Source organism: Diceros bicornis, chromosome 22 (genome assembly GCF_020826845.1).
Source record: "Diceros bicornis minor isolate mBicDic1 chromosome 22, mDicBic1.mat.cur, whole genome shotgun sequence".
NCBI lineage: Eukaryota > Metazoa > Chordata > Mammalia > Perissodactyla > Rhinocerotidae > Diceros > Diceros bicornis.
The window spans coordinates 43,846,905-43,860,675 of record NC_080761.1 but is presented as its reverse complement, the minus strand read 5'-3'; the positions used below and the strand labels follow the sequence as shown (position 1 = coordinate 43,860,675).

The following is a 13,771-nucleotide window of genomic DNA, read 5'->3' as shown; positions in this document are numbered from 1 at the left end:
GTCTGTGAGGTTAAGTATTATTATTAACCCCATAATACAGCTGTGAAAATTGACCCACAGAAAGTTCAGGCAACTTGCCCAAAGACCATAGAAGAAGCTAAGAAGGGTTCCTGTTTGCAAGAAACCTATGTCCAAAGGAGAAGACAAGACTAGCACACTAGAGAAAATTAGAACTATTGTGGTAGTCATAAAAATACTAGTTACTATGTGAACACAACTACTAAATGTATAGATTTAATTTTTCATTTCCATTAACAATCTTTAAGACCTCCGTGCACTGCCCTGCAAACAGGATGAGACATTATGAAAGGGGAAGTCATGATAACTACTCAAAAGGACCTATTACTCAGCAATCATTTAAATGTTTCTCTGCTTAAAGGTCTGGACTAGGTGACTTGGGTTAAAAGGATCTGGTATTTCCTTGCCCTTAGGGAACTTAAAATCTTTTGGGAAGACATGTACATGGTAAATCATTAGAGTAATAAAAGATCATCTAGATCGACTAACCATTTGAAGGTGTACAATTCCGTGGTATTTAGTACTTTCACAGTGTTGTGCAACCATCACCACTCTCTAGTTCCAGAACTTTTTGTTCACCCCAAATGGAAACTTCATACACATTACGCAGTTGTCACTCTGCATTTCCTCACCCCCCTCAGCCCCTGGCAACCACAGTCTGCCTCCTGGCTCTACAAATTTACCTATTTTGGATGTTTCATATAAATGGAATCATAAAATTAGTGACCTTTTGTGTCTGGCTTCTATCACTTTGCATATTGTTTTCAAGGTCTGTTCCCATTGCAGCATGTACCAGTACTTCATTCTTTTTTATGGCTGAATAATATTCCATTATATGGATATACCACCATTTGTTTATCCATTCATCCATTAATGGGAGTTAGGATTGTTTCCACTTTTAGGCTATTGTGAATAGTGCTGTTGAGAACATTTAAATACAAGTATTTGTTTGAATATTTGTTTTCAATTCTTTTGTGGTATATAACCTAGAAGTGAACATTGTCATACCACAAAAATTTATATACCACAAAAAATTACCATATGATCCATACCATTCTGGATCATATGGTAATTTTATGCTTAACTTTCTAAAGAACCACCAGACTGTTCCACGGAAGCTGAAACATTTTACATTCTCACCAACAATGTAGGAGGGTTCCAATTTCTCTACATCCTCACCAGCACTTGGAGTTATTTTCCATTTATTTGATTACAACCATCTTAGTGGGTGTGAAGTGGTACCTCATTGTAGTATTGATTTGCATTTCCCTAATGATTATTGATGTTGAGCATCTTTTCCCGGCTTTGTTGGTCATTTCTGTATCTTGAGCGGCCCATCTCCTGATCTTCAGGGGCCCATCTTGAATGTCTATTCGAGTCTTTTGTCCATTTTTTAAGTAACTTGTTTGCCTTTTTGTTGTTGAGTTGTAAGAGTTTTTTATATATTCTGCATACTAGAACTTTATTATATATATGATTTGCAAGTATTTTTTCCCATTCTGTAGACTGCCTTTTCTCTTTCTTGATAGTGTCATTTGATGCACAAAAGCTTTTAAATTTGTTGAAATCCAATTTATCTATTTTTTTTCTTTTGTTGCTTATGCTTTTAGTGTATTATCTAAGAATCCATTGGCAAAACCAAGAGCATGGAGATTTATCCCTATGTTTTCTTCTAAGAGTTTAATAGATTAAGCTTTTACATTTAGACCTTTGATCCATTTTGGATTTTTTTCTATATGGTATGAGTTTGGGATCCAGCTTCATTCTTTTGCAATGTGAATATCCAATTGTCCCAGCACGATTTGTTGGAGAGACCATTCTTTCCCCATTGAACGGTCTTGGTACCCTTGTCAAAAATCAATTGACCATAGATATATGGGTTTATTTCTGGATTCTCAAGTCTATTCCATTGGTCTATTTGTCTACTTTTCTGCCAGTATCACACTGTTTGAATAATGTAGTTTGTAGTATGTTTTGAAATTAGGAATGTGACCCTTCCAACTTTGCTCTTATTTTTTAAGATTGTTTGGGCTATCGGAGTCCCTTGCAATTTCATATGATTTTTAGGATTGGCTTTTCCATTTCTGTAAAACAGGCTGTGGGATTTAGTTAGGGATTGCATTGAATCTATAGATTACTTTGGGCAGTACTGCCATCTAAACAATCTTAAATCTTCAATTTCATAAATATGGGATGTCCTTTCATTTATTTAGTTCTTTGTTATAGACTGAATTGTGTTACCCCCAAGTTTATATGTTGAAGCCCTAATCCCTAAATTGACTGTATTTTGGGATAGGGCCTTTGAGGAAGTAATTAAGTTTAAATGAAATGCGGCCCAAATCTGATAGGTCTGGTGTCCTTAGAAGAAGAGGAGAGACACCAGAGGTCTCTCTCTCTCTGTGTTCACAGAGGGAAACCCATGTGAAGACACAGCAAGAAGGTGGCTCTCTACATGCCAGAAAGAGAGGCTTCACCAGAAACCAACCCTAATCCCACCTTGCCCTTGAACTTATAGTTCACAGAACTGTGAGAAAATAATTTCTGTTGTTTAATCCTCCCAGTCTGTGATATCTCGTTATGGCTGTTTGAGCTGACTAATGCAGTATTCTTTAATGTATTTTAGCAATGTTTTCTAGTTTTCAGTTATAATCTTTTACTTCCTTAGTTAAACTTATTCCTAAGAATTTGATTCTTTTTGATGTTACCGTAAAAGGAATATTTTTTCTTAATTTCCTTCTTGGATTGTTCATTGCTAGTTTATAGAAATACAAACTAGTTTTTGCATGTTGATCTTGTATCTTGCAACTTTGCTGAATTCGTTTATTAGCTCTAATAGTTTTTTGTGCGTGGATTCTTTAGAATTTTCTAAAATAAGATCATGTCATTTGTGAATAGAGAGTTTTATTTCTTCCTTGCCAATTTGGTTGTCATGTGTGTTTCACTTTTATAGGGTGGTCACCGTCAGTCACCTGTATTAGCAGTTACTGACGCCTGTTCTTGCAGTCTTTGATAGCTCCTCGCAGTCTGGTGATTGGTCGTTTGCTTCCTGATATCTTCTCCCATCTAATCAGGATTTGAGAAAAATTCTGCCATACACTAGCCAGAATCCATTTTTGGATAGAATACTAATTATTCTGAGTCTGAGAGGTGCTGGTGTGTCCATTCTCTTTATTTTTCAGAGATATACCACTTGCTAACCTCACTTTTCTTCTCCTTAGGCCGGCTGTCTAGAAGACTATAAACAACTTCAGTACAGGGTAAAATCTTATTTAACTTTGTACTCTAGCACCTAGTGTCCCACCTAATATATAGTACAACGTAGGAGTTCAAACAATATTTGTTAAGTGAATAAGAATAGTGATGATAAAAAAATATTATGACTAATTGGCAGAGGGGAGGTTTGACAGTCAAATAAAATAATGTACATGGAACCATCTTGGAAAACAAAAGGGCATTTCAGTGTGAATTATGAATAAATTAATTTTGACTATAGGGATACTTTCTTCAATTCTTGGTTGAAATATTTAGAATACAAGAATAAGAAATGAGACATCAGGACTCGTCAAGTGTCAAAAACTGACTCACCCTCCCGTCCTCAGCCTTCTCCAAGGTTCTCCAGTGTCCACATATCTAGATTGACTTCCTTGGTTTATGTGGTTCACTAAACCTTGAAGCATCTCCAGTTGTTGGAGGCCCCGAGCGGGTAATGGTGTCCATGCCCTGGGCTTTTGTCCTCAGATCTCCCTTCCACCTCTCCGCTATGTCTTAGGGAATCGTATTCAATCCCTCCTCAAGATGTCCACTGTGCTATGACCCGTGCTGGGCTCCACTATTCCCTCTTCACTCAGGAAACTTGCTTAGGTTTACTTAGTGGGATCAGGCTTAGGGTGAGGTTTTTATTCAAAAAGTCTGTGCAAGCAAAATTGGTTTTTAAAAATAGCTTTTATTTCCCATAACTTAAAAATGAACAGCAGTTGTGGACAAAATATAATGCTAACAAGTGTTCTATGAACAATAAATATTTAAATACAATGAATAGCAATGAATAGCAAAAATAGTTCAAATAATTTAAATAAATAAAAATTACAAGAAGTTTTTCAGCTAAAGCAAATGGATGGTGCATTTCTCTGTTCTAAACAACTTCTTGTAACTTACAACACTTAATATAATTTTATGATAATCCCATACATTTGCTGTTACTTATTTTTCATAAAAATAGGGATGAAGATTTCACTTTGAGTCTTAGAAGATAGCCATTTAGTTGACCAGATGAACTGTTTTCAGACTCAGTGTCTTCTTTATTTCGAGAGCTTTCCTGTGAGCTTGTTCATGAAGAGGAAGCACCTTCTGATTTCCACCCTGACCACCTCCCAGGCGCAGGCGCTGTGCTCTTTCTCTTTCAGATACAGACTGATTCCGTGGAAGTACCTCTTCACAGCCAGCCTGGAGTTCTCACTTCCCAGGGGTGACTGTTGCACCTTCGTCTCCTTCCCCAAACATGTCTCCAGGTCATCCAGCTGCTGATAAAGTCCAACGAGGAATTGGTCCAGGAGGGTGTCATCCCAAGCCGCAGGAGAGCCGCTGGTGCTGAAGAGGCGGAAGATCTGCTGGAGCGTCTCGTGCACGACAGCTGCAGCTTGCGTCTTCTCAAGCTGGTGCCCGTCTACAAGTATCTGCGGAAATCTGAAGTCAGCCCTGTCCTTCAGACACGACCGAATGGAGATTCTCTCCATTTGACTCAAAAGTGTGAAGGCTTCCTGATTGCCGTGGCTCAGAGGCAGGTCACAGCCCAGAGGGCAGGCAGGGCTGGAGCACAGCATCACCAAGGCCAGCAGCACAGAGACTGGAAAGGCCATTGGGAAGCTGGAGGATTTTGCAAGACTACCTGAAGGGGAAGTCGCAGCAAGTTCTGAGGACTTTGGGCAACGAGTACCTTTTAAATAGTGAGTATAGAAACTTTCATTTTCTGGGTTTTTCCATTTTTTGTCCTTTCCTTTCCCTTTCTAGTTTTTTTTTTTTTTTACCAAGTCAATTAAAAATGTGCACTTACTGACATGAGTGCCTAGACTGGGGAATCCAAACTACATGTGCCAATGCAATATCTACACAGTATTATAACATAGTTTCCACACCTTCTAGATTGTTCTTGGGGAGAAAAGCCTAGATTAAGTCAGAGAAGGAAGAAACATTCATATAATAAATGGTGGCTTTTCCAGGTCAACAGGAAATATAAAAGCACTTAAAAGAGAAGATTATTCGTATTTTTTCTGATTTTTCTGATCTTTTCCTTCTTTACACTTTTCGTCCCTCTTTAAAAAATTTCAACTGTATATGTTGCATAAAGTATCCCCTGAGTTGGTCTTAAACTCACTGAAGACATTGTTTTGCAGATAAGATTTGTTAAAAATAAATTATGGTGCACTTATGGTCTGCCAGGCAATTTCCTAGGTGCTGGTTTCCCTAAAATGGTCAATTTTGTATGTGTGTGAGTCTCTCGGATCTCTACCAAGTACAACCGTTCCCAGTAAAAACTCTGTCTTTGTCATTGTGCAGTAATGCAGATAATCTCATCTCTTTAGATACTCCATTGACAAGTGCTATCCTACCACATACTAAGGGATAATGGGGCTGCAATGGTATTCAAAGCTTATGATCACATGTTTTCACTGAATCTGTAATATACAGATTATTTTTAATAATATTAATGGCAGCAATCTTTAATTATACAATCTTTCAGCAAAATGTTTTACAAACATTATTTCACTCAATCTTCACAGCTTCCCTATGAGATAATTACTATAATTATTAACACTTTGCAAATGAGGAAATGGAAACTCAGAGAGGTTACTTAACTTTCTGGAAGCCTCGATTTATTCCCTAAGTGGTATTTAGCGCTACACTGTTCTGCCTCCACGTTACCCCTCATTAACCTGAAACATTCTCCTTTAGCTACACTCTGTATGCTTGTAATTACGTAATCCATCTAATTATTTGTTTAACATCTGACTACCCTAACAGACTGTAAGCTCCCTGAGGATGGTAATGCCATATCTCGAGTGTCCAGCAAGGTGTCTGTCACAGAGGAGGCACACGGAGGGCTCTCTGTCCCACAGCGAGTACAAAAATGACTACATGTTCCAATGAGGGAGTAGGCCTAAAATTTGGGGGGACAGTGTCAGAAAATGATAGTCTTCTAAAAACAAAGATATTAAGAATAAGTTTTAAGTGGATGCTTTAACCTCCTGGATAATTTCCGCAAATATCTGACATGGGAATAGGAAGTTTCAAAGCAACAGTAGAGCTCAACAAAACAGGTCATGTGAAAGGCAGGACTGGAACTTAGCAAGTGAAAAGGGCGCTATAGCCCCTTCCAGTGTACTGTAATGTGTCTGGAATCAGCGAATGGTGCTTTTGGGTGATGAAGACAAATGGAAATTGGAGAGTGAGAACTTGCTCAGTGTTTATCTAAGACAAGAAGAACATTGTCAGAGGAGACAGCCCAATCTAGTGGCTAGGACGTGTACTCTGGGGCTAGGCCTGGGGCCATGTCACAGCTCCAGTCAACACTGGCTATGTGACTTTGGGCACCTCAGTTTTCTCCTCTGTTACATGGAAATGACAATCATATCTATTTCATTGGGCTGTTGTGAAGATTGGATGATGTAACGTACCTACAACGATGCCTGGACAAAACAAGCACTCAACATCTGTTAGCTGTTCCAACAATGGAGAAAACTAACCGTCCAACTATGGGAACTGGTTGGAAGTTTCCCTAAAACAATCTGCTTCCCTTCCTTGAATTCCCACCTCACTAATAAATATTTTTATCTCTAATCTCATCTCTTATGTGAACAGGAGCCTGTGTTCACGTGACAGGTGACAGGGAGTGCCCTGTCCACTTGACTAAAGTCTATTTGCCTTCAGGTAACAGCTGACCTCCCACACGTTAATAAAATGGCCATCCAGTCTATAACCCAGTCTCTTTTGAGTGTGAGTTGGTATGATTAAATCCTTGGAATCTGATAATCTCTGTGGATAGTATAAAAAGTAAACAGACACATAGATAAATAAATGACTAGATTCTCTGATTTAGCAAAGCTGAAACTAGCCCTTTAGGTAACGGCCTGCCTTGAAGAGCCAGCTGCTCTCCTCTGGACCTGTCTGCAGCTGCAACTGTCTCACATGGGCTGGTTTGAAACCTGTCACTCTGTAGAGCTCTGAATCCCCGACCTGTGTAGTTAAGTGACATTTTGTGGTTTAGATAGAGAAGGTGTCACTTCTTCTCTTTTCATTTTCCACGTTTACTTTCAAATTTCCCTTGTGCATTCCTTTTTCTTAACTGCTTACTTTTACTTTCTAGGAATGTTAAAAGAGAGAGGAAAGTTCTGAGTCTTGAAAATCATACCGGAAATATGTTATCTCTACATTTCCCTTACATTTTCTCTTCCTTTTTTTTTGCAATAAACCTCAAAGTGGAAATAGAAAAGATTGCAGGAGCATTAGGACAACTTTTATAAAGTGAAAAGACAAATACAAAAGAAGAAATAAGAATCTTGAAATTATGTAAAAATAGCAAAGAAAAAAATGGATTGCTCAACCATTACTTCGGCAGACCTAAGACAATGGCCTCGGCTAGGACAAAGAGGTTGCCGTGGAGCAGCAAAGACACATTCTAACTGCTCGAACAGCTGGACGGTCGTAGTGGTTGCACTTTACTCTCCTTGTGGGCAGGATTGGAGGTTTAATGATCTTGGTACAGCACGAACTCAGTGTAATGATTGGCACATAGTAAATATTCAGTAATTTTCTCAATTAAATAGAGTAAATAAAACCAAATTTGACAAACTGAATGCTTTGCAGCAGAGAATAAAGTGAGATCTACACATATAAAGGTCAGACACCTTTCTCACCTGATCAACACTTCCAAGAAGGATATCTAGATGGCGACAGAAAGAAGATTTACAAAAGAAGCCTAGCAAAGCCTCCTTAAAAGTTGTTCTTAACATCAGGAAGAAAGATCCACATAGCTCTCTCATTAGTTCAAAGTTGGTTTTTCCTAAGAGGATAAGCATTCCCTTGAATTGGTACTAATTTTTTAATGAATAAATTTCACTTCTACTGTAAGAATACAGAAAGAGTTGAAAGTAATGACAACTTTCCAGGCTCTTGAAGAGAAAGGAAAGTCCAAAATGGGGAAGTACAAAGATCTGGGGAAAATTCAGAAAATGAAAACTCTTGTGCTCCACATTTAAGAGGCACACAGACAGAAGATACTCAGAGAAGCTAGAGGAAAGCTCACAATCTCCCATCTCAACCAGAAGAGCGTCTTCTTTGATCTTACCAATGGCTTTTTCAGTCTCTTCACTGATGGCATTGGTGATGATCTTCTCCAGCCCCATCTCCTCCACTAGCTGTTACCTGCCTCAGAGCCTTGACTTGAGAAAGCAGGAGACCTTCACAGCTCTGGACCAAATGAAGACAATCTCTCTTCTTTCCTGTCTGAAGTACAGGAGCGACTTCAAATTCCCCCAGGAGAAGCTGGATGGCAGCCAGTTCCAGAAGGCCCAGGCCATCTCTGTCCTCCACGAGATGCTCCAGCAGATCTTCGACCTCTTCCACACAGAGTGCTCCTCTGCTGCCTGGAACACGACCCTCCTGGACAACCTCTGCACTGGACTCCATCGGCAGCTGGAAGACCTGGACACCTGTTTGGAGCAGGAGACGGGAGAGGAAGGATCTGCCCTGGGAACTGTGGGCCCTACACTGGCCGTGAAGAGGTACTTCCGGGGACTCCATCTCTACCTGAAAGAGAAGAAATACAGTGACTGTGCCTGGGAGATGGTCAGAGTGGAAATCAGGAGGCACTTTCTCTTCATCAACGAGCTCATAAGAAAACTCAGGAAGTGAGAAGGAACCTGATTCTCAGTGACGAATGTCCTCGCTCAAACTCTTAATTGCACAGTCATTTCCAAAACTATTATTTTTTGCTTCAGCTATAAAATAATTTGAATCCTATTTGGCATATTTTTATCAGTAATATTAAACATATTTTTATTCAAGTATTTTCAGAATTAGAGGAAATGTAACTGGTACCCTGTGGCTGAACCTCACGTTATAAAATATTTATTTATTTATTTATATTAATTTATCTCTTCATTTTTTTAGTATTTGTATTTATATGTTTTATTTGTATATAATAATATGTTCATATTCTCCTCTTTAATAAAGATGTTACTTTTTTACTTGTTAAATTTATTTTGTGGCATTTCTCTTCTTTTGTTAAAAAAACAACCTTCCCCAAAGTCTTAATTCTGTAGACTAAATATAAAATTATGTGGTGCAGTTCATCCGTTCATTCACTGGCCTTGGGGATAGAGTCTAGAGTATGAGATGTGTTCCTGCCCTTATGGAGCTCACATTGGCGCAAACAACAAAGCCATTAAAGAATTAGTTATGATGTAATTACGGATTTACATTTGAGATCTGGGCAACACAGGAGCAGGAAAAGATCCATGGCAGTGAGTATCATTTAGACTACACTTCAGTTTTCCCCAGGGAAGTCATATGAAGTACGGGAATTGAAGGGTGAGTAGGATTTTGTTAAGTATCATGCGGAGGGCAAAATTTCCCAGAGTAAAAAAAAACTGCAGAATGTGGCCCTGTAGCAGGAAAGGTAGATTTAAAGAAGTGAAAATGAGCAGAGTGGGTGGACTCTACTGACGGATGGGAGTATGGCATGTAACGAGGCTGGAGAAATGGAAAGTGGCCCGATGAGTGACTATGTTAGCGATGTTAGACTTTATCTTGAAAGCTGAGGAAAGTTACTTTAGGATTGAAAACTAGAGAGTGGCTTGACCAGGGCAGGTGCAGGGAAATTCATTAGAGCAGCAGTTCTCAAAGTGTGGTTTCTGGGTCCTACGGGTCCCCAAGAGACTTTAAGGGGATCCACGAGGTCAAAATTATTTTTACAATAATATTAAGACATTATTTGCCTTTTTCACCACATTAACAACTTACACTGATGGTGCAAAAACAGTGGTGGGCGATACTGCTGGGGGCTACGTGTCAGTCAAGGCAGTGGCACCAAAATGGACTAATAATTATATTTTCACTGTAATATACTTAAAGTAAAAAAAAAATGCCAATTTCACTTAAGAATGCCCTTGATGAAATAGTAAGTTTATTAGTTTTATTAAATCTTTTCTTTTGAGCACACATCTTTCTAATTTTCTCTGTGTTAGTCTTTTTAAAATTATGTGTGACAAGCACTTCTGCTGCACGCACGGTGATTGTTTTGAGGAAAAGCACTTATATGATCTGCTGAGTTGTGAGCTAAACTAGCCACTCTTTCACAGAATCCATTTTCACTTGAAAGAATGACAGACAGACAAACTATGGTTATTCAGACTTGGGCATGTGACAGACATATTCTCAAGATATTTATAAAGTGAACCTGTCGCTTCAATGAAAATATTTGTAGCCAATGATAACAGTGAAGCTTTCAATCGAAAATCAGAATTTCGGAAAATCTACCACTGTGAACTTGACGGCTTCCCAATATTTAAAGATGTTTGTGATGACAACAGTGGTGATATTAACAAACGAATTACTTGATTATATAAATTGCAGTTTATGTTGATTTGTAAGATCTGAATATCTCAGTGAACCAATATTTTCCAAATGACCAATGCATATATTACAAAATCATGCATGGGTAAAAGAGACCTATTCAAACAGTAAGTCAGATTAACAGGTTTTTATGTAACAGAATTTTACAAGTTCATTGTTTTAATTTTAGACTCCTCCTTGCAACTTACGTTGTATCAAGCACCACACTAAGACAATTAATCAAGTTTTAATAACTGAAACTTGGGATGAAGGGGTTGGGGTTTTGGTTCCCGTTTTCTCAAAAGATCCTTGAGTTCTGCTATGCAAATTTGCTCACCTACCTCCCCCATCAATAGCTTTCAAGTTCTACACATCAATAATTTCTTTCATAGAAAGCATTCACTGAAATCATACGCTCACTGGACATTTTCTCCAGGTAGAATCACACGAGCTATGTCATGATCACATGACAATGAGCACTGCCTGTGTGGGCTGAAGTGATAAGGATGCACTGGCATGGCTGGGATGGCAGCCACGGTGGTGACAGTTAGAGTAGATAGCAAGGGACCAAGCACCAATGTTTTTAGAGCCAGAAGAAAATATACTGAGGAGGAAGATTCAGTGAGGTGAGTAGCTCATGATGAGGCTAGAAATGTAATTTTTTCCATCCAGGGTCAATAACCTCTGTAGAACTTGTATCTCTGAGGCTGAAATGACAGCAGTATGATGAATGGGCAACTTGTTCTTTCTTCCACAGTTCTTCCAACAAGTGTTCAGATTCATTTAAGGATTTTATCAGACTTCTGTTTCAGATGGGATTTGGTGACCTATTGCATAAGAGGGATACAGAGCGGGATGGCAGTGATATTTCTAGCTTGGAAGATTGTGAGATGATGATGCCTTTGACTCACTTAGTGACATCAAGGGGAGAAATGTGATTAGGCTTTTATTTTGTCACACCTAAAACATATTCATGATTGCTGTTAAGCTGGCAGATCCAGGCACAGTAACACCCATGTCAAGGACATTCTGTAGTTCTAAACTTGAAATCAGTCCCTTTCATGACTCCAAGGCCACAGCTTACATTGAACATGACGCCTGTGTTAAAAGCTGCTGTCCACATCACCCTCAGTAAAGGAGATTTGCTTGTCATGGGGTTTTCCACTGTGGAAAGGCAGCAGATTGAGGGGCAAGATCATGCTGGTTTTAAACTCGGAAAGACCTGGATTCAATTCCAGGTGCCATGTTGAACCATTTGAGCTATAAGGAAAATTGCTTAACCTGAGTCTATACTCTCTCCTCAGTAATGACTCCTATCCATGGTTGTGGGGAGAGTTTCTACGTGCCAGGCACACGGTCATCTCTCAGATCCTATTGGTCCTGTTTCATGGGATCGAAGACAGATCGATGAATTTTAGAAACTAAATAACACACTCACAGCCCTGAGGGTAAGGATACCAGCAACAATCACCATCAACCTTGTCCACTTCCTAAAGCCCCCATCCTTTGGAGGACCAGAGCAGGAATAATGGTGACGCCAACATTGTGGCGCTTCTCAAAGGGTCCAAATTCCTATTTTCATTTTTCATCTGATTGTAAATTTTCGGGAAAGTGTATGATATCAATAATTCTTTAATGTAGATTTATCATTTTTATTATTCACACTTTCCAATAGCGACAATGAGCTTTAGAGACGTTAAGTGATTTATCGAAGTCTGCACAGGTACCAAGTGATGAAGTCAAGATTCAAACCCGAGACAGTCTAACTGCAAATGGCAGTCGCTCTAATTATCTTTCACTGCGTTCTTGACAATGGACAGATTTTCTAAAAGATGAAGGGGAGGAGCAGGCTTGTTACCATTCATTCCCTATGCAGTTACTCTTACTCAGCACATTTCTTAGGTTCTGGGGGTGACTGTGTTCACTTGGTCCAGCTTTTCCCAGATCATTGCTAAATGTGCACCCAGATCTCTGGGGATACGGAGATTTCTGCAGTATGTGCTGCTGTAGCTCCTCAAGGGGGTATTTTCGGGCTGAAGCACCACAGGTAGTGAGAGGAGCTGGTACATCCTGACTAACGGCTTCTACCCAACACACACTGCCCGGGAGCAGAGGGGACTGGCTAAGATCCCTCCGCCTAAAGCTTCCTAGAAATTCATAACAGGCCAGAAGCGTTCTGTCAGGGGCTTGCTGGGAGGCGGAATGGTATAGAGGGGCTGTGGCGTAATCAGCACAGCCTCAAGCCAGCAGAAGCCTGAGCAGGGACAGGTTTGTAAGAAGGACTCCAAGTGTACTCCCAGTCCAGAAGGAGTGTGTTTCAACTTTAACCTCTGCTCTCGGGAATCCACGTGAATCTCCCTTTTAAAGGGCCAACAATGTTGTGAACACCCTCGCCTTCTCCCCTCACATTCTTTGCCTAGTTTTAATCTGTGGAATCGGATTTGTGGTCAGAATTTTTTGGATAAAATGTCCACAAGCAAGAAAATTGGCTGTTTCTTCTCAAAACAGCATTAGTGCACGTAGTTTAAAAATGAAGAGTGGTCTTATTCACCAGACTTGTATCTTCTTCCCACCTGTCACAAAATTAGACTCCCTTTCCCAGACTCTTCACAGTAAGATGTCGCCGTGTGAGCGAATCCTGGCCAACTGAATGCGTTGGAGGTTCTGTTTCCTCTGCACAGGCCTGGCTACGAAAACAAGCTTATGTGATCCACCATGCTTTTTCTTTTACAACTGAGTAGAATAAACCCAAGCACCAATGCCACATTTAAAGTCACATATTGACCATGGCAAAGGCACTAAATAGAAGGTACCTGGGTCCCTGAATCAATGTTTGGGGGAGAGTCAACCAGAAGAGTCATGTGATCGGGAATGCCTGCATTGAGGTGTTACATGAAGGGAGGATAAACTTGTGTTATGTTCAAAATACTGGTGTTTTCATGTTTATCTGTTTGAGCAGCTGACATTACCTTAACAGAGACAAGTCTGTAACAAAACAATATAATGAAGAAGGTTTTCCCTGAGAAGATATACTTCAGGTTCTAGAGACAGCACATACCCTCCAAAAAAATGGAAAAGATAAAAATGTATTATCATAAGGTTATTTATTTAGGAAACACAGATCATTTACTTTTCTGAAAATTTT

The 13,771-nt window shown here is 39.5% G+C and overlaps 2 protein-coding genes across 2 annotated transcripts; one reads left to right on the top strand and one right to left on the bottom strand.

Moving 5' to 3' along the window:
- Window positions 1-4,316: 4,316 nt before the first annotated feature.
- LOC131419813 (interferon alpha-2-like) lies at window positions 4,317-4,874 on the bottom strand. Its single transcript, XM_058565342.1, has one exon. It carries the CDS (start codon window positions 4,872-4,874, stop codon window positions 4,317-4,319), a length of 558 nt encoding a protein of 185 aa, XP_058421325.1.
- A 3,445-nt stretch (window positions 4,875-8,319) lies between these two features.
- Window positions 8,320-8,925, top strand: LOC131419812 (interferon omega-1-like). The gene has a single exon (XM_058565341.1). The coding sequence runs from the start codon at window positions 8,362-8,364 to the stop codon at window positions 8,923-8,925; it is 564 nt and encodes a 187-aa protein (XP_058421324.1). The 5' UTR covers window positions 8,320-8,361.
- The last annotated feature ends 4,846 nt before the right edge of the window (window positions 8,926-13,771 follow it).

Excerpts from the sequence above, each read along its gene's own strand:
- LOC131419813 (XM_058565342.1), bottom strand. The coding sequence starts at position 4,874 with ATGGCCTTTCCAGTCTCTGTGCTGCTGGCCTTGGTGATGCTGTGCTCC.
- LOC131419812 (XM_058565341.1), top strand. The coding sequence starts at position 8,362 with ATGGCTTTTTCAGTCTCTTCACTGATGGCATTGGTGATGATCTTCTCC.